The following is a 27570-nucleotide window of genomic DNA, read 5'->3' on the forward strand; positions in this document are numbered from 1 at the left end:
ATCTGTACTTTTATGCAAGCAGTTTTGTAGATAGACATGCCAAGCCGAAAAAAATCCATACTGGCTGCTGCAGTGTACATTGGTAAGTATTTAAGGATGCATGGCTGACTGACAAGCATCCATGCATCAAAGAATTGACCTTAAATTTGTAGCAAGTCAGTACACAATGATCCTTAGAAATGGAAATTTATTGTAGTAAGTATATGGCATAATTTGATATTTGCAGTGGCTAAAAAGACTTACTACAAAGTAACCCTACTGGTCAGTTAATTTACATGACTCTATGCCAACTGTAAATACTATTTGTTATGTTGCCCTTAGTTGAAAATATTTCAATAACGTTGTACACCAGAAAATATTTATAAACAGATTTTTTTTATGTAACTTCATTCTGTATGAAAGCACAATTCCTAGAACTTTATATCATTTCATTTTATTTTATTTGCCAGATATAAACTAAAACATACAGTAAAAGCACATACAGTGATTGCACAATACATTAAAAGTATTTATTTAACATTTTCATGGCAGAAGAATTGACCAGCAATTAAATATGCCAAGAAAAAGGCAAGACGCCAGTCCATCATAATGCCACAAAAATGTTAAGAAAAGAAATGATTCCTTTAATTTCTTAGTTTCATTTTCTGAAGAATGGCCCTCAAATCAGCAAGTTTGATACAAGTCTTTTTACCTAAAAGCAGTCCCTCCAAAACAAATCATGGCTACACCTTGATTGAACTACTTTATGATGCACCACCCAACTTGCAAGCACACAGACTGGACAAGCATTTGTAGGGTTTTTTATAAAAAATGAATCAAGTAGTTCAAGTTCCATGGAAATTGAACCTGCATAGAACTAGCCCCATTCACAAACTGTGACGCCCAGTCGCCCCTCAAATATCATCATCAGAGTCACAGCACAGGGCCTGTGCTAAACCTCTGCTGATCATGATTTAAATGTTGGTGACCTGATTGACAGCCTCATCCCCACTTTACCCCCATCAAAATGCAGATTTTGGTATGAGGTGAAAGCTCATATATTTTTTGTTAATGAGAAAAATAATGTCTTTCATTTGATATCAATATATTACATGATCATGATGATTATCATAAAATAAAAACCAATGTAGACTATATGGTAGACTACCAGTATCACACTGTATGTCAGTAATTCCATAAAGAATTAGTCACATTTACAAGAAACATTTACATGTTCTTTTTGCATGAATGCTTTTAAAAAAAAGGGACAACGTTTTATGTTATAAGTTTTTAAAAATTCAATTTTCCAAATATATCAGGTCATGTTCCTTTAAGCAGCGGTCTGATCTGCATAATCCAGTATTAATCCTACATAATCCCTATTCCATTCAGAATCTATGAAGAGATTAACGCCTCCAGTGCAATGTTTCACTTAAACAATATCTAGAGGAAATTATTAATTACATCTAGTAGGGCATCATCCACTTGTCCATGATATTTCTAGCCACGATGTTCTTCCGAATTAATATGCTGAGAACAAGAAGAATATCCAAAGCTAATTGTTCTGCAGATTCAGTATATGATCAACTTGTCTGGAACACCACCTTACTTCATTCAATTCATATAATCCCATTACTGTGAACACAACAGATCATAACTGCAAGTACACGTGTACATGTAACTGTGTAGCAAAAACGGAAAACCATACTGTGTCGAAAACAAACTGCGCAATTGAATTCATCTGTTCATTCACTAATCTCTTCACACTGTACTGGCGTGTGTGATCGAGGTGACGCAAGGTTTAAAACACTAGCCTGAAATCAGTGAACATCAGTAGTGTCAATACGACGTAGTCAAGGACGAAAAACTGGATAACAACTGACTCCTTGATCTGGCATTAGCTTGATGACACAGGTTAAACGTGCTTGGTAAACTAACAGCCCACTTACCTCCCAGCCTTACATATGCGCTGTACAATTTCCTATTCGGACTGCCTGACTGCTTGCTTGCTTGTCTGCCCACCTTTACGATGTAGTCTACTTACATGCAAGCTATGGATGTAAACACGGGCTGAAGTTGATACGTAATGCCAATGGCCTTATATCCCCACATACATACACCCTATCAGATCCATGCATACACACACGCGCGTACACACCCCGTGTTGGCATTATCATGGGAAGACGGGAGGAAGGAAGGAATTGTGGATCCAGCAGAGAAAACTGTTTGACGATATATAAACCGAGTTACTCCTAAATGAACTCCAGTGACATAGTACACAAGCCCTATCTGCTAAGACAGCCCGTATACATCACAGCAATAGCATACAAATTACAGTTTACATAGATCATGATATTCTTGTCATCCATTATTCCATTTATTTCAAATAGAATGGAAGTGCTCACATTTTGAGTATCTCTGTTTTGATCAGTTAAGGGCTGGGGTATGAACGTTTGGACAGTATTTATTTTGGGACATCAGAGCACATCAGACATATCAAATTGCATTCTGAATACGAAGAATGTCATTCTGATATCAAATAATTTTGATTTTTTGAAATTTGCAATTTAATACACATTTTATGGCAAATCATTAAAAATTGATATTTTTCAATCTTCAATATGAAAGGTCAAAATTTTCAATTGACCGTCGGCTTTTCCTCTCTGCTACATACACTTTAAGAATATATCATTAGATTTATATAATTTACTTCGAGGACTGTTATATATCAAAAATTTGAAAAATATCAAATTTTTATAATTTGTTATAAAATTTGTATTATATTGTGATTTTCAAAAATGAAAATTATTTGATATCAGAAAGACATGCTTCAGATTCAGAATGCAATTCGATAGGTCCGAGGTGCTCTCATGTCCCACAAAAAATACTGTCGAAACGCAATAAACGCTCATTTTAGATCCCTTAAAATCCCTACAGGGCTTTCACAGGAAAATAATATGACATACTGCTTTTAACCACATGATCAACGATCAGAAATTTATAGGTCAATCTGATCATACATTCATGTAGCTGGTGGATGCTTTATTTCAAAGAAACACTAAAATTTATAAGTCATTCTGTAAGTGTTATAAATGGTTATACTCAAAGTTGGCCACCATAAATAAGATGTATTTTCATTTTTTTAAATGTCATGTGTTTTTTTGCGCATTGTGTTTGAAGAAACAGAATTAGATTTTGTAAGGCAACGAACAAACAGATTCAGATGACATCACAAATGAAACTAGATATGGTTGCGGTCGCCTGCGACCGCGAGCATGCACAACCGCCAGGTATTTTAGAAGGTATTTTGTTTAACACGGAAGTGACGCCTCATAACCTTTGACCCTAAATAAAAATCAATAATGTAAGCAGAGATCTGATTATGTTACGCCTGCGACCATGAGGATGCACAGCCAGCAGTGACAAATGAGTTATGGCTCGAATCTGTGAGAACCGGAAGTGATCCCTTAATTACCTTTGACCCATAAAAATATTACATAGTGCTTAGGATGTCATAAGGAATATTCCTGGTGAATTTTCAGCTTTATCGGAACTTATACATGGATTATGATTTTTTAAATTTATGATTGACCTTTTGACCCCTTTAATGACCTTTGACCTCAATGAAAATAAAACCTTATATACAACGACAAAATGCATTGTTCCACTTTTAATTAAAAAATTCTACTATGTTTAGTTGTTGAGATAAAATTTTTGAAGTTATTTAGCTAAAACAGGAAGTTACCCCTTAATGACCTTTGACCCCCAAAATAAAAAATACCATGCATACACCATGTAACACTAATTCATGTATGATGGGTATATTACTCTGGTTTGTTTACATTTTGAGATAAAAAAAATTAAAACTTTGTTGATAATTTTGGTTTTTGACCGGAAGTAACCCCTTAATGACCTTTGACCCCAAAACTGTAGGCATCCTAAAGACCCTAGATAATAGCGATGCATGTGTGCTAATGGCGACTCTCTGCTATGTAATTTGTAAAGACAGTGATTTTTTGAATATTTTTTACAAATTTTTCAGACTTTTTCCGGAAATGACCCCTTAATGACCTTTGATTCCAATTTTGTGGTATAACTTTTTGACACTGGCTATAGATGATGCATGTGTGTAAGTGACGTCACGGTGCTATGTAATATGTGGGAGGAGTAGCATTTTTAGTGAAAATCCAAGTTTTGGCCATTGACCGGAAGTGGATGATTTTTGACCGGAAGTTTATCATGTGACATCTGTGGCACCACCTAATGGTTCAAGTGACCAAGTATGGTCAACATGGCTGAAAGCATGTGGCTACGATGACGGATCGTGCATAGTGTTGACAGAAGAAGAAGAAGAAAGAAAGAAAGAAGAAGAACACGGTAAAAAGAATGCACATCGCCGATGGCGGATGTGCAACTAGTTTTGTTAGAGAAAAGGATTTAGTGTGATTATTTTTGTAAAAAGAAGAGCAAAATATTGATGCAGAAAATTATAAATTTTCAACATTTGTGATGCGATCAAGCAAAATCAGTCGGAACTTCGGATATTGATTTTGAGATATAGCGAAACAAAGGAAGTATTTCCTTTTTTCCCTGTTGTTTTGGAAACTCTTTAATTACTCATATCTTTGGAACTGGTTGTTCAATTTCAATGGGGTTTTCTGCAAAATCCAGCTTTTACAATCCTATAAGAAACTTAAAATTTAATATTTCTGAGTTCCGACTGATTTTGCTTGATCGCATCACATTTCACAATAAGCCAAATCGGCATTAGAAGTTTGCAATGCATTGTGGGACAGTTTTTGCACTTTTAGGACACTTTGTCCTTTGACCTTTCATGAAAATTGTTTTTTGTACATACAAAATATAATCAAAACAGTTTTACTTGAATAAAAACAAATCCAAAAAATATATTTATTATATAAATTAATTATCTAAATATTTTTAATTGTAACATTATTAGAATAATAATAAAAAAAAATAATTAGAGTAATTTTCCCGAAATGTCAGAGGTCAAAGTGTCCTAAAAGTGCTCTCAAAAACCGGAAGTCACAATGGCGATTGGGCTTATTGTTACCTGTAAGGTAGGGAGGGATGGTCAGCCATCCAATGAAATTAATTTAATTTTTAGGACATGATCAATCTTTTTGTTTGTCCCCTTATTTTCAAAGTCAGTAAAGTGTGCCACTTATTTAAGAGTGTAAATAAATTGTTATTTCACTTTATTTATTTTGCTACAGCAACGGATATTTATATCAGTAAGTGCACAGCGTGTATGCAATTAAGTGTTATTGTTGTAAGGCAGTCGTACATGTAATCAATAACAATTTTAATGATCTTTTGATGTTGGTGTCACACAATGTACTAGATCTAGTGATATACTGCAACTGTAAGGTAACAATAGAATCACACTGCACACTGTACCCTCAATGGCATGCATCATTGCATCTCAACAATATTAACGATAAAGCAGAATACAAACAGGGAGGTGCAAATCTGTAACATTCAATTCAAAAGCAGCTTCCTATTATTAATATTTTTAATAAGTTCAGATAATAACATGCGAACTACACAACATGTGCAGATGCAGTTGTATGATTTGATGTATTACTCATAATTGAATACCTGAGTGGAAGAAGGGCCCAACTCCAATTTTTTACAAAAATGAGTTAGACCCAGCATTTTATTGCCAGCAGACTGTTCTTCCTTGTGTGTGAAAGAAGAGCCAAAATTCACTCTCTAAATAGTCTTCCACATACACTTAATCATGGTTTTCATGGAAGTAAGGCCCAACTTCATGGAGTTGGGCCCTTCTTCCATATTGGATTAAAGAGGAATTTTGTTCATCCATGAAATCTGCTTTTTACTACAATAAACTTTCTTGCTAACATATTACATGCATCTACTTGTGCAATTAATGGATAATTACCTAATTTCTGTAGCTATTTATTTTTTAAATAACACATCTGCTTACGGAACTGACACTTGCAGTATATTAGTGGAAGAAGGGCCCAACTCCAGCTCGTATTAAGACCTGTACCGTTGCCATGGAAACATCATATATAATTTCGAATGTATGTAATATTGTATGTTTGTGTATTAAAGGTCCCTGAAGATGAAAACATTCTGTCTATAAAACTTTTCCAAATATTAAGTTTTTTCTTAATATCTCAAAAACAGTTTTGATGGAGTTGGGCCCTTCTTCCACTCAGGTATTCAATTGCTGAAAGCAGATTTACAAATGTAATCTTGTTTTAACTTTTTTTAATTCAATCAAAATTTTCATTTGAATCTGATCTAAATGTCCCACATGTTTGTTATTTTAATCAACAGAAAAAATGAAACTTAATTAAGCTGAATTTATACTACATCGCTGAGCGATAGCGAATGGTTTTTTGCCATGAAGGTGGAGTGCTTTTTGTTGCGTTGGGAAAAGCACGCTTCTACCTAATTGGTCAATTACCAAGCGCTCGTCGCTCAGCGACGGAGTATATATTCATCTTTAGAACTGCAATAGTTTCAGGTTTATGAAAAAATTTAATCTCAACATGCTCAGATGTATATTCATTAACTGCCCAGGGCACTTAACAAAATTATTTTGGGTGAACACTAATTTTTTTTAATATTGTTTACATAATTGCATACGTAAAAAATTGCCCACAATATGGATTATTGTGTAGTTGGATCAAAGATGTTTGGTTTACAGGCTTTGCCGTTTGAAATTTGCAGGGGAGCTTTTAATCGCTCTCCTTGAGTGCTACAGGAGAGCACTAGGAGAGCATTTTTACTGTACTGTATATATGTGGTTATTATTGTTACACCATAAGTAGACGAGCAATAAAAAGCTCTCCTCAGCTTTATTTGAGGGGGTGATGGGGAGCAATCGCTCTCCTCAAACGGCAAAGCCTGATTCCTGCACAAAATGAAGGAGGATCATGGGTAGTAAAGTCACTATGTAGGGCTTATGATGTGCCCCTTTGCATATCAGGACTACAATGGATTACAAGAATTATTTTTTCTAAGTTGGCAGATCTCACTTGTCACTCATTGGACAGTAATGTATACAGCAGCATACCCTGGCGTGTTTGGAGTTGTCACTATTAGACTTGAAGTAATTGATCATTATTTGTCGCTAGTGATTATTTCCCTTTCAAAATCTCACTTCCTTCCTTTGCTTGGTCAGTGCCAGTTGATAACAAGAATGAGCTCCTGACAAGCACACTAATTGTTTCTGGCATTTCAATTTGAATGGTGGATCTCTCATTGAATATAAAAATAACCCTAACCCAAAATATATGCACAAAAATGTTTGCCTTTATAACATTTTACAGCATCAGGACAAAAAAAAATTTTCCGGAAGATCAGCCAAAGTTCACTTCAAGATCTAAAGCATAGCAACATTTTCCAATAATTTTTATGCATTTCTGACATGGAGAAGCAAAACTTTTCTCAAAATTCTAAAATTTCCCTCCAAATACTGCATTTCCCTGGAATGAGCTTCCTAGAGTTTTCCCAGGCCTGACAGCATCCTTACAGGGTCAGAATTTTGTTTCACAGTGCAAGAATCAATCTTGATTCTTGCAGAATAAATTTGTGGGAATCATTTGATTCTTGCAAATCAACTTCTGTGTAAACTACAAAAGTTTGATTCACGCAAATCTGTTTACGAGAATCTTTGCAAGAATCAATTCTCGGATTTGCGCCAAAATTCTGACCCTGCCTTACATGTTGGCCTAAATCTTTTTGAATAATTGTGTCACTTGTATGTACGCACACTGATAAATGACAGTACCCCATGAGACAGATGTTGCAAGTTGGCGTAAATTTCCCTTTAAAATAAATAATTGTGAAATTCCTTAGTAATTGTCAAATTCTGTGCATTATAATATATTTCAAAATCAAATAGAAAGCAGTTTCCCAAATTCACAATGATGCTTTTCATGTGTTACTGTCTATGCCCAGAAAAGAAGCTGATAGAGGGGTTTATGAACTTCAAGTGAACTTAAAATGTCTCCATTCAATGGTTCCCATGTTATAATATCCGCTAATTGGGAGTTGCTTAATTGCTCCTTGAACCTGAAAAGCTGTTAAATTCATCATTCATATAAGATGTTACAATGTAGTGTGATAAGTGCTTGCACAAGTTAATCTGAAATTTCAGTTTCAGAATATTTTGCATAATAGCCTATATTAAAATAAACTGCGGCAAAACCTAACATTGAAAGTCAATGCCAAATACATTGATTCTTATATCATCCATTTTTAATATTAAAAGTCAACAGATGGGATCATATTCATATTATCAGCTCATATACAGATATACTGCTCTTCTATGGTCAATGGCCAAATAAAATTCAGCATGAATGTTACATGATATCATCTCTAAAATTACAATTTGTTTCAAATTGGAGGAGTGATTTATTGATTTCAGTGGCATGTACGATACACGAATGTTGCTTTAATATTGATCTGATGTTTGTGGAAATTTAGGGGTGTGATTTTGGTAATTTTGTGCCCGGGTACCAGGCGCATTTTTCAAGCGGGTAACCGGGTACCGAAATTTTTTTTTTTTCAAAGTTTTTTTCGGTTTTGTACTAATAGTGTCTCTGGACCTAGACCTAAATGCTAGGATCATGGTTGACCTAAAAAAAATAATAAAAAATTGAATTTTGCACATTGTTTTGTTATTTTAATATGAAAATTGATACATAGTTTTCATGTCATACTCTATTAATGATATCAAAATGCATTGAATTTTTTTTATTTTTTTTATTTGGTTTACGGGCAGGGAATTTCCTACCGGGTAATAGGATTATCGAGGCGGGACTCAATTCCCGGGACTCGCTAACACCCTTATGGAAATTACAGGTAAATCTGTGAAAACTGACTGCCGCCTTGGCATGTTTCATACTTATAGTTGCATTAACCATGCTAAGAGAAATCAAGGTTTAAAGTACACACATGAAACTTAAAGGTAGGTGGTCAGATTTTTTCATATTGTGTTTTGTACCTCATATTGAAGCTTGTACCAAAATAATCCAATTCCTAAGTTTTGAGGTATTGCACTAGCCACTTTGTTATTACATGTAAAAATATATTTTTACCAACTGCAGTGGCGGTGTCACAGTGGAGGGGGGGGGGAATCATAACTCTTGCCCCCCCCCCCAAGTAAAAAATCCAAAATTTCCACTTTTTGCGGAAATTCACTTTGCCCCTCGAAAAAAAATTCCTGGCGCCGCCACTGACCAACAGCCCATAGAACGGTATGTGTGGTATACCACAATTGGGGATGAGGCTATCACTTTTTCGTTCACAACATCTAAATGGAATATACTTGATGAGAAAACATGAGCTTTCTTCTGATGCCGAAATTTCCATTTTGATAGGAAAACGAGGGGGGATGAGGCTGTCAATCAGGTAACCCATCTTTATGCAACAAAAAAAAAGGGCTGGCAAGCGCAACTACCATTACTGTATATTCTCTAATCTAATACACACAAGATAGGTAATTGAAAATGTCATCGCAAACCCAGAAGTAGAAGTCATTGATCCTAAGTTTATCATAGAAGTCGACTTGCTGATCTGTGCCCCAACATGTTTTTTTTTTAATTTTTAGAAAAACCTGGGGGAGGGGGTGTCATGCCCCAAAGCATCCCTGGGCACACATCTGCTGCTAACCCTGGCACTTAACAATTGGATAATTGATCGGATATTAAAGGCTACAATCAAAGAAAATAATGTTGGCACACTTTCAATAGGCTTTCCCCAATACAAATTACAATGTTGAGCAAAGCCATGTTGGCAGCAGACCTACAAAACAAGATCTGTATAAATAACCTGCTATTTCATTGCGACCATGGCGGCCTTAGGGAACAAACCAAAAGATCGATGACGTCCTATAAACGAAACTAGTTTCGTTTAGGGGGGAGGGGGTAAAAATACTCGATTACGTTTGTACAAAAACATCGGTCTGAAGAATGTGTCATCATTATTATTATGTCAAAATTTTCAACATTTCTTTATTACGTTTCTGGTAGGGAGGGAGGGGGTCGGCTGAGAAACGAAACTAGTTACGTTTATAGGACGTCATCAATCTTTTGGTTTGTTCCCTTAGTGGGTGTGATGTTACACTACAGAATATGAGCGTAGAGATGCAGATAGTGTTCAATATAGTCTGTGACCTGCAAGACCCCTCAACATTTAAATTTTGGGGGTGGGGAAGGGAGGATTGGCATTTAAAAGGGCAGTATGTCTGCTTCAAATAAGCTCAAATACATGGCAGACTTGTCTAACTTGAATGTGGAAATATCATACGGAGGTCATTTGAAAAACGTATAAAGTGTGCCAACTATTTTTTTTTCCTAGTCAACCCCTGCAAAGATGTTATCCTTAAAATATATTCCCTTGCAACATGATTAGACATTGATGTTACCGTGGATATTGGCCAAGTCACAGACAAATCAAATCCTGCCGATTTCTTTTTTTTAAAGCCTGATTCACACTTTTTATTTTAATGTCAAATATATAGTAATGTTAATTCAATGCATTGAAATCGAATTGAATTGAAATGAAATTTGGGCGATTTTCATTTCAATGCATTGGAATTGAATTGGAATCGAAATGAGTGGGCTTGGGCATGAATTGAATTGGATTGGAATTGAAATCATTGTGAGCAATGAAGAATTGAATTGGATTGGAATTGAAATCAAGTTGAGTGATGAAGAATGAAGTGGAATTGAAATGAAATTCAGCTTTGATTTCAATTCAGCATTTCAATTCACAAGCAGATGTCTGTGATTCCAGATCATTCCACCTGTAAAAAGTACCCTTCCCTCATGAAGTTCTGTTCTGTTTAAACAAGCAAACTGTTTTCCCTAAACATGATAAATAAAAAGAAACAGTGGTCACCATAAACTGGTACAAAACATAAACATTAAGTGTTACAAAACATATTGCAAGTAAGTAATCTGGAAAGCTTTCATTTAAAAATGATAGCATAAAATACATATTGAAGAAAATTAAAAGTATATGATATCATTTCTCATACACAGGTATAGTTAAACTTTTTGAGACTTTTTTGGAGTTCTTCTTAATCTTTCTTTAGAAGAATATCAACTGTCTCTCTTGTCATGTGGAAAATTATAGGTTCTATGTTCATAAAGACACTAATATCTTCTAACATGATGCAAATTGATTCTTAGCATTCCCAATCTTTTAAATTACTTGATATGATCTATAATGTGAGTATAAGACCCCCCCCCCCAACTTGCCAAAGATCTCAAACTTTTGGCACTGATCATAAAGCCCTTATTTTTCTCAAGCTCCTAATTTTTATGCTCAAATGTCATTGTACATTTGAACAAATTTTGAGAAAACCATTAAAAGAAAATGCTTAGGCCTATATCTTTGACAGCTTTTTCACACTTTTCAAAAGTACAAGGATTTTGGGTGTAACAAGTAGGGGCTATGTAATAGTATCAAAACCTTGATTTTTGACATCTTTGAGGTCAGTGTGGGGACAGGGTCCCATTATCAATCATACCACACACCTTAAGTTTAGAAAATGATGTGCATGGTGGACAAGAAGATAAGACAAATATTAGGAAGTCAGTCACATAAGAACTAAGAAGTTCCAAAGTTTCATAAAATAGGACCCAGAGGTCAAGGATCACTCACATTGTTTGAATGTGAAAAGTGAGTTACAATGAAGTATCTTCTGTTGACTTTGACTTTGTGTTGCTGACTAAAGTGTTATAAAATTGGTATAACATTTAAAACATGCACTGCAAAAACAGCGTCTAAATATTAAACACCATTCTAGACACCATCTTGTCCTCGATTTGTAAACATTGCTATTTGCTAAACATGTTTAGTAATTTGATTTTGATGCCTTGTGTTTAGATATTAAACACTTAATGTTTTGAAGTTTGACATTTGTGTTTAGATTTTACATGTGTTTACAAATCGAGGACAAAAAAGTGTTCAACCTCTAGACACAATTCTGCAGTGTGCCTTTGGTCAATTAACACTAAACTGCAACTGTATTGGAATTGGAATTGAATTGGAATTGAAATGAATGCTCAGAATTGAATTGAAATGGATTAGCTGTTAATTTCACTGCATTGGATTGGAATTGAATTGAAATGATTTTGCAATTGACAAATTGAATTGGAATCGAATTGAATTAATTCTAAAGCAAGGTGGATTGAATTGGAATTGAATAGGAAGACTCCAGGTATAGAAAGAATTGAATTTGAATAGAATTGAAATCAATTTTCTGGAGTGAAATAACAATAATATATAGTAAGTGCAATTCAAGTGTTAGTTTTAAATTCAAATAAATCAATCTATTTAAGGCGATATAATACCCCGATTTTCATCAGTACCCCTCTTCTTTTTTTTCTTGCAAATTTATTAAGTACATATATATGTTTATCACCTCATGTCCTGAACTTATAAAATATATCTACATATAAAGTGAATTTCAACAATTTTAGTAAGTCATTTTAGCCCTATATATTTTTTGTTTACTGTAACCTAGTAACTCAGATCTGTGTTTCATAACAAACCATAATTTATTCTTTTGAAAATGTTCAAGTAGGGTACATGAATAGAATACATTAAATCCTTTGTTATACTCTCTATAGAAAATCTATAGTGGTGCATGCAAAATACCTACCATGATATAACACTGAATAAATTAAATAAACACTTATACAATGGATGCATAGTCATTAGTTGTTAGGAGAAGAAAAAGGCTATTAGGTCACCGTATGTCAGGTTATAGGTCAATTGGTTCAGGTCAAATTTAAGCATCAATTTTGAATACACATGTGAGAGTCTGTGATATCATATGAGGCATAATTTTGATATTCTGTCTTTAACTGGATATATATCGAGAAGTGCATGGTGGATATACTAATATACCTTGGGATGTAAATGGTGAGTACAATTTAGAATGCCTAGTTGAGACGGTTTCACAAATAAATATAAAATAGTTACCAAAATCACAAAACTTAAGCTTATGGAAAACTACCCAATATGGTTGTATAGGTGACAAGAAATACAATTTTTTTCATCATTGCTGTAGTATGGTTGTTGTAACCTGTTACCTATGGCTTAATTAAGTTTCAGTGCAATAATGTCGCAAGTTAAAAATGCAAAATATAGCTCAACATTGAAAATAGAAGCATTTTAACCAGTTCCTTTTTGATAGTTGTGGAGCACCAAGTTCATGAAGTCATAAAAGAAATCAGGAACCACTTATTCCCATTTTACATATCAACTTTATTTCCCTAATGTGTTAGCAACACATATCCAAAATTTTAACGAAATCCGTTGATAGTAAGCTTTCCAAAATGAAGTGAATTTAAATCATCAGTGATGTACCTCCTTTTGGCTTCTATCTGTAAAAGCATGTAAGCTACATTGATACCGATACCACCAATAAAACGAGAAGATTTGCCCTTCATTTTGCATACCACTTTGTCCAATTTTTTTTGTAATTTCTTCACAAAATGCAAAAAATGCAAAAAAAAATCAATGGGTGTAGTACCCCCTTAAAGTCATTCATCTTGTAACAAATGTTTGACAAAATATTTTGGTGGCCACTTTATAATCAATTTTTCCTCAACAAACATTCCATATAGAAGATAAAAATGATTTGATATTGAATGATGAATAATTGCTGCATCAAATACATTACAGGTGGCATAAACATGCATGAATTGGGCTTAAAGGGGCATGGTCTGATTTTTTCATGTTCTGTATATCTTTGATTGAGGCATCAATGCATTTCCAAATTTTGAGTTGTATTGCTCCAGCGGTTACGAAAAGCAACAAAAAAATGTGATAACAATGCCTCATAGGATAGAACCACAATTCACACATTACCACAGGTGTTGACCCAATCAACAGCCTCGACCTCGTTCTCCACTTTTCTTCATCAAAACTGAGATTTTGGTAGATCACGCTCCTATTTTTCTCAATACCCCATTAAAATTGAATACCACAAAACATATCTCAGGCATTATTTATTTTACCTGGTTAATGAGAAAAATATGAGCTATCTTCCGATACCAAAATCTCATTTTCAAAGAAAAAAAAAGGGGGATGAAGCTGTAGATCGGGGCCTCAACACCGTTTTAATCGTAGTTTACAGTTTACGGTTCAAGTAAAAGTTGATAGCATTTGGGACATCCCACAGTAGACTGGCCCTTGCTCAGATGTCATTTGTGACCTAGACTATGTAAACTTGATCCCTGCAAGGTGTTAGATTGCGGACAATGGTGGAAGGAAAGACTTTCAAGATGAGATAGATACTTCCTTTATAATTACAGCAGTGACATGACGCTTCATAATGATTACTAATCACTAACCTAGACACTTAGTTTCTTTATGAAAACACATTTGAGCATTCACAAAATGAGCATATTTCAGGTTAGCAACTATCTTAAACTGTTGCGATTTGGTAGTTTACAGGGCTCATCTTGCGAATGAAATTGAGCTTTGGCAAAAATAGCATTGATCATTTCATAGCGAGTGTGTAGAAGAATTCAAATATCGAAGATATATGTTTGTAGGTTTTGTGGTTCTTGAGTTATGCTGTAAAGAGGGCTGAAACAACAACACTTTTGTAAAAACGTACATAACTGATTCACAACACTAAATCAAGCTCAAGTTTTCAAAGTATATGATTTGTAGAATGAAAAGTGTATTTTTCAAAAATATATTGATTTTGATAATGAAAATTTATATTTTTTGGGTGCTTCGACCAACAATACCCAGTCTACCCTTAAAGTTCTTATATTTTAATGCATTCAGGTACATGGGTTGTTCCTTGATTTTGTCTCAGGATTTTGTCTTCAAAAAACAATATTTTATGCAAAATGAATTTTGCCATGTTTAATGGACTTCCATCTTCTGCCCTGGCTACACTCATTTTGTAGGTGCACGTCACATAATTTATGAAAAATTGGGATGACTGAGCCCACACACAATATTTTCCCAAAAATTATCTTTGGTTCAGGTTTGTATCAGCAGTGGTATCAGGAACAGCATGGCATGTTTCAGTAACTTATTCCTTGTTACTAAACTTTTGTTGTTTTAGGTGGTTGGAAGGACATTTTTGCAAATTTTTTCTCCCTTTGTCTCTAAAAGCTGCCTTATATGTTACCTAGATGCCATAGTTGCCACTGGTTCTGAGTGGATGCAAGACTTAATGCTTTAAGGGGGTACTACACCCCTGGTAAATTTTATGCCTATTTTTGCATTTTTCACAAAAATTATAGCGCATTGATGACAAGTATGATATGTATATTATAGGGGCAAGGACTACAACTACTGCACAGAAATTCAGCAACTCAAGGCAAGTAGTTATTGATTTATTGATCAAATATTGGTTTTCCCTCATTTTTGACTGTAACTCCACAACTGTTGTCTGTGTTGAAATAAAATTTCCAGTGCAGTAGTTGTAGTCCTTGCCCCTATAATATATATATCTTACTTGTCACCAATCTTATATTTTTGAGAAAATGCAAAAATAGGCACAAAATTGGGCAGGGTGTAGTACCCCTAAGGCTGGAGAATAACTTCACATGACATGTTTCTTTCAGGTGTATGCATTTTAACATAATACACATTTTCATCCAGGTATGAACAAAGACCCTCAAATGTAAAAATTTCATTATGTACACAACACTGATGCAAACCCATTTCAGCAAGATCGGGTATTAAAATTAAAAGAGGAACAACGGAAAGTGGAAGTTGGTTTTTAAACAAGAAACAAAGGCAAAGCACAGGTGCCATACACGCTCATTAAACACAACATAAACATGAACCTGTTTCACTTACAATGCATGAAACCTACTCCTGACCTTACTTGCTTAGTATTTTAACACTCTATTTCATTTTGATTGTTAACTGATCAATTGAATGTCTTCCCAAAACAATTGCATTTTCTGCATGATGTAAGCCTTGTAAGGGTGTTAATTTTATCATTTTAACTGAAAATAAAGGATTGCCTATACCACCATAGCCTTGTTCATACTTATTGTATTCATTGCAGAGCACTAGTCACTAGGATCCACAACATGCTCATCTATCAAGGCACAGTTCTTGAACCCCAATGCACATTCATTGAATGACCTTTGAAAATTTTGGGTACAAAAACTCATACTCTGAAACTTGAGGTCAAATTTTGCACTATGGTTGTTTAATTGAGGTTATTGAACTATCCCATTGGGATGAGACCATTGTGGTCCATAGTGAGTGGTGTGTCATGCAAGCCTAGACTACCTAGAGCGCTTTTACAACATCAAGCCTAAACTTGATGCTTCTCAAAATACCAGTTCAGGCTTCTTCAAACAAAATGTCAACAGAACTGATCATATTTTAAAGGAACAATTCTCAGTTTTAAGTTTGACTTCAAAACAAATTAAGCTGTCGAAGTGACGTAATAATCAGATTATTTAAACACCATAGCAATAGATAAATACAATTTTTGAATAGATCGCCCTGCACTAGAACGTTCAGGTGGTACCAATGCATTGAGCCATACATGTAGATATCAAAGAAATGCTGATCACTGCGCACCTGTAAGATTAGTATCTTTGAAAAAGAGGTAATGTATTCAATCTATGATTACAGACATATGCTGGTGATGAGTGCAACCTGCTTGTAATGCAGGGCAATCTATTCAAAAATTGTATACATCTATTGCTATGGTTGTTAATCCAATTATTACGTCACTTCGATGGTAAATTCAGATTTTTCCTTGCAATGGTAGAATTTTTCTTCTAGTTCTACAAATGGAATGATACTCCTCTATTACTGTCTAGTAGTATAAAAGGTCCACAGAACAAATATCAGTCTTTACACTATGTATACATATCTTTTGTTACCATATTTGTAACAAGACAAAAGCATTACACACTTATTTTGCTGGTTATTATTCCAGTTTCATAACACAAGGTTTTGAGCGTATAGATTCATTGTCTGGGCAAGTATTGTTTTGAGTGTGTTTTAAAGGTCAACCAGAACCAGGGTTTAGTTCATTCACTTCCCTGGTTCATTGTACCAAACAGTAGAGTTCAAATCATGACTTGGAAGATTGTGCACACACATTCAGAATAATATGAACACATCAACATGAATAAGTTTTATTGTAAATTTTGTAAACCAATCATAATTAAGTCTTTTAAGTCATGTCCGTACTTATTGCAAAGGGGAAACATTTAAAAATAAAATCTGTATCTATTTTATTCAGACAAAAAACATGCATCTGAATCAATAGCTTGATCAGATTGAATCAAACTTGTGCATCATTCAACATGTTTCTAATAGTGTCAGTTGCCAGCAGGGACTGTCTTTTGGAATTTGTAGGAGAGCATTAAATCACAGATATTGGAACAAGCTCTTCTGGAGCCTTAAGGTGGTACTGTTAGGTAATTTGCATTAATTTGGCTGAAAATTTGGACTTTTTGAAAATCGGTATATGGATGGATGGGTCTACTTTTAAATTCTCAGCAGCACATCACTGATCACTTCCCAGTTGAGTACCCCCTGGTACAATGTACGTATAATGTATTGAACATGTTTACAGTCAACTGCATATATTGTAACTATGTGTTTTGTAGTGTATGTTGCACGTCTACATGAATAAACACACCTTCAACAGTGAACATGAATGTGTAGAAACTTGGGGTCTTTTGGTGACTAACTAGTTCATTGTTTGATGTACAGTATAATATAGGGCTACTCTCAATTTTTTTGTAAAAGAGTGCATTTCCACTCTAAAAAGGAGTTGAACGAAGGACAACCAGTTTTTGAGTGGAAAACACTCTAAAATGAAAGAAAGTACATTTTCTTTAGGCAATATTCACTCTTTTGAGAGTATACATTTTTTCAATCCTTATAGAGTGAATTTTTTTTACTCACAAAGCGGTTCTCCTCCATTGCACTCTCTAACGGGGGGGGGTACTCCAGTTTGGTTTTGGTAGGGACTTGCCGCTGAGAATTTGAAAGTCGACCCATAAATATACCAATTTTTCAAGCCGGCCGAATTTAACCCAGATTGTCTTTGTTTTTACAAATTTTGACAATTTTGGCTAGTTTAAGGAAAAATTGGGCTATTTTCCGAAAAAATTTAGAAAATTTTGAAAAAAGGACCCATTCATATACCAAAATAGGCTTTGAAAAAGGGGTCATTGATATACCAAAAGGCTGAAAATGCTACCCATATTTGCGGCATGTCCCCGTATGGTCATTTGTACTGAGTAGGCCTACCCCCCTGCTCTCTAACTCTTTTTCCACTCTGTGTACATTTAGAGGGTACCATTAAATTTAAAGATGAATTTTCATTTTGAAACAAAAATGCATGTCATTTGTTGTAATCACATTTAAATAATCATTTCGATAGGGTTCTACAAATGACCTGATTTGTGCAAATCATTTTCATTCTTTTGTAATATTTTGTTGGGGAATGAAAGGGAGGATTTACAATTATAATATTGTAATGGATATAGTAGGCCTACTCCTCACTCAGTCAGAACATTTGCCCTCCCACTGGTGCACCCACACTATATTAAGTCCCCAGGCAGTAATTACAGCATTCCAAACAATATAAATGTAGGTGTAACAATAATTATCAATAATAACTACCTGCGTTTTGTACAGGTCTGGACTTTTACACACACCGTGGGCCTGTAAATAATATAATTCTAAAAATACAGGCGTGTACCATTTTGACCCTCATAGTTGGGCTTATTTTAGAGTTACAAGCCCGACTGGCTAGTGCCTCAAAATGTTAATGTCCAGCCCTAGTTTCGTATGTTGCACATACATGTATGAATGTATGTTTGAATTAACATACCGGGTACCTGACAGTGTGTTAGTACCGGTACTAGAAACTGGGGTATTTTGGTGATTGACTCACTGACACTGTTCAGTTCAACTATACATACAGTATTTTGTACAGGTACCATCAAATTATTTAAATTAAAGGTAATTTCATTTTACTTTTGCATGCACTTTGAACATTTTGTGAATATAAAATTTAGATGCATTGCACTGCAGCCTCATGAAAATTTTCTTTTGCTGCATGTACTGTTTTGGAAACTATATTCTTATCTTAGGAACTAAATGATCAATTTCAATATAATGGGGTTTTCTACAAAATGTAGCTTTTTTACAATCTTTTGGAAACTTGAATTCTTTAAAACTTACATATCATAAAATGTCGCCCCTTCAAGCATTCATGCAAAAAGAACATGTAAATGGGACTAATTTTCCTTTATCGAATTACTGACATTTTAATATACAGCGTGATACTGGTACATTTTTGTAGTCTGCAGTGTTTTCATTAACATGATTAATGATAATCATCATGATAATTGTATTTTGTATAATGTAATACCTGGTATAATAATGAATTTTCTCATTGAAATTGGAAGTTCCAAATCGGTATATTTCTGAAGATATCGTCAAAAAACTGTCGAATTAGTCTCAAACGTGGTATACCACACTCGAGAGTCGAGACTATAGTGGAAATTTCAATTGATTGAACGCAGCCTGACATAGCGTGACCATTTTTTGCGTACACTGCGTGATGTACGGATTGTACGCCAACGTGTGCGACTGTGCGTGAGTAACACGGAAGCGAATCCAACCATGCCAATGCACTCGTGATTCGTTAGTATTGTATCTAAGGTCGTGCGTTCGTGTTGTAGTTTGACATGTTACCCGATATACGATCACGGTTGGATTGAGTACATTTTGTACAGCTGTTGAAAGCCGTGTTCATTCGATTGAAATTCCTATATTCTAATAATTCGACAGTTTTTTGAAGATTTCTTCAGAAATAGACCAATTTGGAAGGCCCTCGGGCATAAACAACCGTTTTGTCATAAATTTATATGAATGAATTAGGGATTCATTCATATATTTTAATGACTAAATGGTTGTTTATGCCCGAGGGGCCGCACAGCCAGGCATTATAAACAACCGTTTAGTCATGAAAATATATGAATGAACCCCGTTCATACATACCAGAACATTTTGTGATTCTTATTGCATCAAAATAATAACAAAAAATTACAAGTAACATAAATTAAAAAACATGATTTTCCTTCAGTTTCGCTATCCGGCGATCTCACATCCGGGACCCAATCACACACGCTGTTACATAGCTTGTACATGTACATGTACAACTGTACATGTATGAACCCCTAATTTAGTCAATGAAAATATAATGACTACCGGTATTTACAGGTCATTTTTATTTACAGGTAAATTAAGTATTTCTTGGGCCAAACTGGAACCGGGACTATGAACGCTAGTGGCTCCGCGATAAACATGCATGCATGTTTGGCCAAGAAATACTTAATTTACCTGTAGGTGGGTTTATTTTGTAAACATGGACGATGCACATGGATATATTTAAAAAATGTTTTGCAGATTTCCTTTTACAAATGAAAAGCGTAAAGCCGGGGCGTAATGTACTGCTAACCCTGAGACTGCTTAAAACCGTCCAAGTGCGTATCATTTTACGCAAGGTCCAATGTACCTTGACACTGCGTTGTACGCGCACGCAGGAATTGTAGTAATTTGTAAAATGGACCTTTGCAAAACATCGGATATCAATTATCATCATGCATCAAAATTATATCAATTCATTCAATAATCATGATAATTATATTGAAAAATTGAAAAAAAAAAATAGCTGGGTCAGCTTTTGTCAAGCCATGTCATTTCCAACCTACAACTTGTCCTTTTACCAATCGCTCATGTTTCGATGACATCGGGTACATTGTATTTCCATAGACTGGTCATTCCCAAACGTATCATCGTATCATGAGATGCTACATGCCGGTGCACTCCCCGAGCTGCACACACAAATTATTCGCCCCATACAATCACCAGGTATTGAAAGCGACTGCTATCTGTGCAGTACCGCGTGCGGTACTGCACACTTCCGCTCACAGTCCCGCATGCGGAACTGCACCTTCCGTCACGCACTTCCGCATGCGGGACTGCACATCCCGACGTGCATTCCCGCATGCGGTGATGCAGGTCGGGATGTGCAGTATACCGCATGCGGTGATGCAGGTCGGGATGTGCAGTCCCGCATGGGGAACTGCAATATTTTTGGGGGATGTGCAATATTTTTGGTGTTTATCCGCATGGGGATGTGCAATATTTTTGGTGCATTTCCGTTAGGGGATGTGCAATATTTTTGGTGTTTATCCGCATGGGGATGTGCAATATTTTTGGTGCATTTCCGTTAGGGTAGGCCTATGTGCAATATTTTTGGTGTTTTTCCGCATGGGGAACTGCAATATTTTTGGTGCATTTCCGTTAGGGGATGTGCAATATTTTTGGGGCATTTCCGTTAGGGTATGTGCAATATTTTTGGGTTTTTTCCGCATGGGGAACTGCAATATTTCAGGTATTGAAAGCGACTGCTATCTGTGCAGTACCGCGTGCGGTACTGCACACTTCATCACAGTCCCGCATGCGAACTGCACCTTCCGTCACGCACTTCGCATGCGGGACTGCACATCCCGGCGTGCATTCCCGCATGCGGTGAGGCGGGTCGGGATGTGCAGTATACCGCATGCGGTGATGCAGGTCGGGGTGTGCAGTCCCGCATGGGGAACTGCAATATTTTTGGGGATGTGCAATATTTTGGTGTTTATCCGCATGGGGATGTGCAATATTTTGGTGCATTTCCGTTAGGGGATGTGCAATATTTTTGGTGTTTATCCGCATGGGGATGTGCAATATTTTTGGTGCATTTCCGTTAGGGTAGGCCTATGTGCAATATTTTGGATTTTTTCCGCATGGGGAACTGCAATATTTTGGTGCATTTCCGTTAGGGGATGTGCAATATTTTTGGGGCATTTCCGTTAGGGTATGTGCAATATTTTTGGGTTTTTTTCCGCATGGGGAACTGCAATATTTCAGGTATTGAAAGCGACTGCTATCTGTGCAGTACCGCGTGCGGTACTGCACACTTCCGCTCACAGTCCCGCATGCGGAACTGCACCTTCCGTCACGCACTTCCGCATGCGGGACTGCACATCCCGACGTGCATTCCCGCATGCGGTGATGCAGGTCGGGATGTGCAGTATACCGCATGCGGTGATGCAGGTCGGGATGTGCAGTCCCGCATGGGGAACTGCAATATTTTTGGGGATGTGCAATATTTTGGTGTTTATCCGCATGGGGATGTGCAATATTTTGGTGCATTTCCGTTAGGGGATGTGCAATATTTTTGGTGTTTATCCGCATGGGGATGTGCAATATTTTTGGTGCATTTCCGTTAGGGTAGGCCTATGTGCAATATTTTTGGATTTTTTCCGCATGGGGAACTGCAATATTTTTGGTGCATTTCCGTTAGGGGATGTGCAATATTTTTGGGGCATTTCCGTTAGGGTATGTGCAATATTTTTGGGTTTTTTTCCGCATGGGGAACTGCAATATTTTTGGTGTCTTTCCGCATGGGGTACTGCAACATTTTTGGTGTAGTTCCGCATAATGAAGTAAATGAACGGTTTTTGTTCGAATTGTTTTTGGTTTTATTTGTTTTGTTTTTTATTTGTAGGCCCTGCGGCGTAGAAAATATTATCACATGCATATAAATGTCTTTAATATTACTATCGTTTTACTTTGACTATTAGCCTATTGTGAGTTTTGCTTCATTTGCTGTAATTAAAAGAAAGTGTTATAAACTTTAACGCCTATAGTATTTTATTATAATTATTAAAAATATTATCGCGATCGCCGCTTAATGATTATAAGTGGCTATTGTGATGAATCTATTTAGTGACCATTGTAATAAACTTGACATTGTGTGCATTTTATTCATGTTAGAAGCTGCCCAACCTTGTCAATCAAATACTTCATCTATTGTGTCCAATACTTAATCCGATAAGTGATCGATGTATATCGATAAAAATAGGATCAAGATCATGGAATTTTAGACAATCAATGATCGTCGATGTATCCCGCGATATTCGCATGTAGATATGAATATTAATTCAATATTAGGCCTAGGCCCACTATCGCTTTTACTTTCCGTTTCATTATTTGTATTTAAAAGAGAGTTTTGAAAAGTCTTGTCCGAAAGGTCACGGCATAGTATAGAAACCTAGCTAATAGTTATTGTATGAAATTAATTTTATTAAAATCAATTTCACACGCCTCTTTAATGATGACTATTAAATATTCAACTTGACGTTGTGACCACTTTCTATTAAAGTTCCAACGGGAATTTCTCAAGTGGATCGATTATCAATTTAGGATAATAATTTAATTTAGCAGGATGAAATGTATATACTATTATATAATCAACTAATAATTGTATTTAGTATGATGAAATGTATATTAAAAGCGGCTGTTACCGCATGCGAACTGCACCAAATATTTTGTAGTTCCGCATGCGGCCGGGCATGCGAAAATAAATTTTCACTAGTATAACCAATGCGTAATTGTACCAAATATTCCGCGTGCCTCCATATTGTCTTGATTATAATAATATGACCGCTCGTATATTGTATACATTTTATGCACACAAAAAAAAAAATTAAAAGGTTTTTTTTTAATCTTAAAAATCCTTCAGTGAGCCCAGACAGCCCTCCGGGGGGGGGGGGGGGCACTCCCACTTTGGAGGTGACGCGTATGTAGGGCTGTTAAGACCCCCCTTTTCAAGGTCGCTGTCACCCAAAGACCCCATATTTTTTACTTAACACATGCTCTGTCACCCGAAGACCCCTATTTTTCCATTTGATCTGTCACCCAAAGACCCTTACAAGTTCAATTTGAACAGCAACTTTCATTTATCACTGATTTTGTTACTTATTTTGAAAAAAAAACAAAAAAAAACAATGAAATTTGAAGCCATTTAGACCCGGCATTTAGAACTCGAAATTGATTTTCGAGGTTTTAAGCGCTGTTTTGGCTCTCACCCAAAGATTCCATTTTATAAAAAGGTCATGTTCACCCAATGACCCCATATTTTTTACATTTTGCTCTCACCGAATGCCAAAATCATGCTCTCACGTATCACCCAATGACCCCATATTTTTTTTACATTTTGCTCTCACCGGATGCCCCTTAGTGCGAAAGTGTCAGCCCTACACCAATATCCATTTCATTTTGAAGTGTCCCCACCCCGGGACATACCTGTGTGCCCAATACTGACTTGGTCATGCTGTGATAAAATTAAAAGTTGTTTTCTGATCTTGCCGCTGCTATTGATGCGCATGCATCGTTTGAGATCAGTGTGAATTGATGATTGATCCACTTGAGGAATGTCCGCTGGGTTCTTATAATAGAACAATATCAAGTAGATTTATAATAGTCACTAATCATCATAAGAGGCGTGTGAAAATGATTTTAATATAAAATTGTGTACATATTTTAGGCCAGACTCTGCCGATCTTTGGAGAAGACTTTATTTTTTAATTACAACAATGAAACTATATGCAGAAATTTGGAACAAGACTTTCTTCTTTAAAATTTCAATAAATAAAACATGTACAACATACTGTAGGCCTACGATCCGAACTGTGCATCTCGCCTTGCATTCCCTCATCATGCGGACATGCGAAAAAAACATGTACCGTACATCCCGCATGCGGACCTGCACCAAATATATTACATTTACGCACGCGGACATTCACATTAAATGCATGCGTAACTACACCAAATATTTGACAGTTCCGCACGCGGGCATGCGAAAATACCGCATTCGGAACTGCACCAAATATTTTGCAGTTCCGCATGCGGACATGCAACAAAATAGGTATGACAAAAATTTAGTAGGCCTACATTCGTGGTGAAAAATACGTCAGGCTCTTAGGTGTTTTTACTTTTTTTAGTAATTAGTTTTAGACAATCAATGATCGTCGCATGTAATTAATGTCGCATTTTTGTATTTAAAAGAGAGTCTTGGAAATTAAGTCGTGTCCGAAAGGTCGGCATAGTATAGAAACCTATAGCTAATAGTTATTGTATAAAATTAATTTTATTAAAATCAATTTCACACGCCTCTTTAATGATGACTATTATATATTCAACTTGACATTGTGACCACTTTCTATTAAAGTTCCAACGGAGAATTTCTCAAGTGGATCGATTATCAATCAATTTACGGAGGACAGTAATTTAATATAATTTAAATATTGCACATCCCCATGGAAAAACACCAAAAATATTGCACATCCCCTAGCGGAAATGCACCAAAAATATTGCAGTTCCCCACGCGGAAATACACCAAAAAAATTGCACATCCCCATGCGGGAAAAACACCGAAAATATTGCACATCCCCTGCGGAAATGCACCAAAAATATTGCAGTTCCCCACGCTGATCCCCAAAAATATTGCACATCCCCATGCGGAAAAACACACCAAAAATATTGCACATCCCCTGGCGGAAATACACCAAAAATATTGCACATCCCCATGCGGAAAAACACCAAAAATGTTGCAGTTCCCCTAACGGAAATGCACCAAAATATTGCACATCCCCAACGGAAATGCACCGAAAATATTGCACATCCCCATGCGGAAAAACACCAAAATATTGCACATCCCTGGCGGAAATACACCAAAATATTGCACATCCCCATGCGGAAAAACACCAAAATGTTGCAGTTCCCCTAACGGAAATGCACCAAAAATATTGCACATCCCGCGGAAATACACCAAAAATATTGCACATCCCCATGCGGAAAAACACCAAAAATATTGCACATCCCCTAGCGGAAATGCACCAAAAATATTGCAGTTCCCCACGCGGAAATACACCGAAAATATTGCACATCCCCATGCGGGAATGCAGGTCGGGATGTGCAGTTCCGCATGCGGGACTGTAAACGGAAGTGTGCAGTACCGCACGCGGTACTGCACAATTCCGCGTCCCAAAAAATAGTTCCAATCACACGTAAACACATACATCCAGCACTCTGCACAGTTCACCTACATCCGCATTGCAACCATCATTTCCAGATCCAACGAAAGCTGGCAAAATTACACTCAAGAAAACCACAAACTATTCCTCCACATAGATCGTGAACATCTTACCTTTTCAGTTGGATTTAGCGGTTCAGGCAGGCTGAGTTTGCTTCTCTTTGCCGACATGTTCCCGAAGTCTGTCGCCATTTTGTGAGTTGGTGTGACGTAAATTACGTGAAAAATCCCCACACCACCTGGCTTGATTGATCCATGCATGCAAACGATGCTTGTATTGATATCGTACGCCTGGATTTTTCAGCAGTAAAATAACTACAGCGCCTCCATGAGAAATAATCAACTTAGGGTTTCACAATCCAAGCAAAAGTTAAATATTTTCTCGTGGGAAGATCAGATTATTCCACTGGTAATTTATCTCGGAGTAATTTTTAATTATATTAAAATGGAAAGTTTACAAACAAGTCACCCAGGCTAGACGTACTAGACATCAGACTTCACTTACCATTACCAATTGATATCACTTGCAAACTTTTTGACTCATCACTGGTCTATCTCTATGGAATCGAAATTTGGAGTGTCGAAAATATTAACCAAATTGAGATATTTTATCGAAATTTTCTCTAAAGGCTTCTCAAAGTAAACAAGAAAACTGTAAATTGTAGGGTAAATTGGGGTAAATGGAACGCTTAAGCAATAAATCACTTTCTGTGGTCAGGAGGATATCCATATATGATTTTTGTTTGTTTCAATAAGTAGATAATATGTTTTTACAACTTGTTTTAACAGATAAACTCCCATTGTATGGCTTTGTTTCTTGTATCGGTCCAAATACATGCATGGTCATGGTGTTCCAGTTACCCCAACAAATTGGGGTAAATGGAACAGTGGGATGGGTAATTGGAACAAGGGGCATTACTTGCAAGGAGCCTACATTCATAGCTATATTTGCATTGAAAAGACATCAGAATATTTTATTTAACATATATTTTGTGACTAAACAAAAGATTAACAAAAATAATTTTGTTTTCATGTTTTTTTATAAACATGGTAAAATACCACGTAAAAATACACTTTCTCTCGGTACATAACAGAAAAAATGGTTTTCAGATTTTTAAAAAATCAACAGGAGGCCTAATCTACCATGAATTAGTTATTTGTAGCATATAATTTCATAATAATTAAACCAATTAGTAAAAAAAATCATTAACATGTTATATATATTTGAAGTCAGTCAACCGTGTTCCATTTACCCCAAGTGGATCTGTTGTGGGGTAAATGGAACACCAAACTAATTAATTAGCTAATTAGCATATTAATTTGCATAATTTCATCAGTAAAATCTGCTATCTTATTGTTTAAAACATTTATGTTACTGTAGATAACAAACATATTGCCAATATTGTAAGACAACTCTCAGCACAACATTCAAATATTTAGGAATCAATACCCTTAAATTAGTAATGTTCACTGAACCGTAGCACCACTTCATGGTCAGTGACAACATTTGAGATTTTCTTCCACTCGAATACCGAGTAAACCCACGCTTGGGGTATGAAACGAAAGCAGAACGTATGGCGTTGGGGTAAATGGAACACGCGGTATGATGTTGCTCAATTTGT

The 27570-nt window shown here is 35.9% G+C and overlaps 1 protein-coding gene across 3 annotated transcripts in view; it reads right to left on the bottom strand.

The window, feature by feature from the left end:
* LOC140153682 (uncharacterized) overlaps positions 1-26171 on the bottom strand; it is a 144496-nt gene extending 118325 nt beyond the window's left edge. For 2 of the 3 annotated variants that reach the window (XM_072176491.1, XM_072176490.1), the window contains exon 1: positions 26063-26171. In XM_072176491.1, coding sequence (XP_072032592.1) covers positions 26063-26140 — 78 coding nt within the window. In that variant the 5' untranslated portion in view covers positions 26141-26171. Of the gene's footprint in view, positions 1-1928; positions 2026-26062 lie in introns of those variants that run through there. The other variant, XM_072176492.1, reaches the window with a different exon arrangement.
* Between the last annotated feature and the right edge of the window lie 1399 nt (positions 26172-27570).

Source organism: Amphiura filiformis, chromosome 5, assembly GCF_039555335.1.
Source record: "Amphiura filiformis chromosome 5, Afil_fr2py, whole genome shotgun sequence".
NCBI lineage: Eukaryota > Metazoa > Echinodermata > Ophiuroidea > Amphilepidida > Amphiuridae > Amphiura > Amphiura filiformis.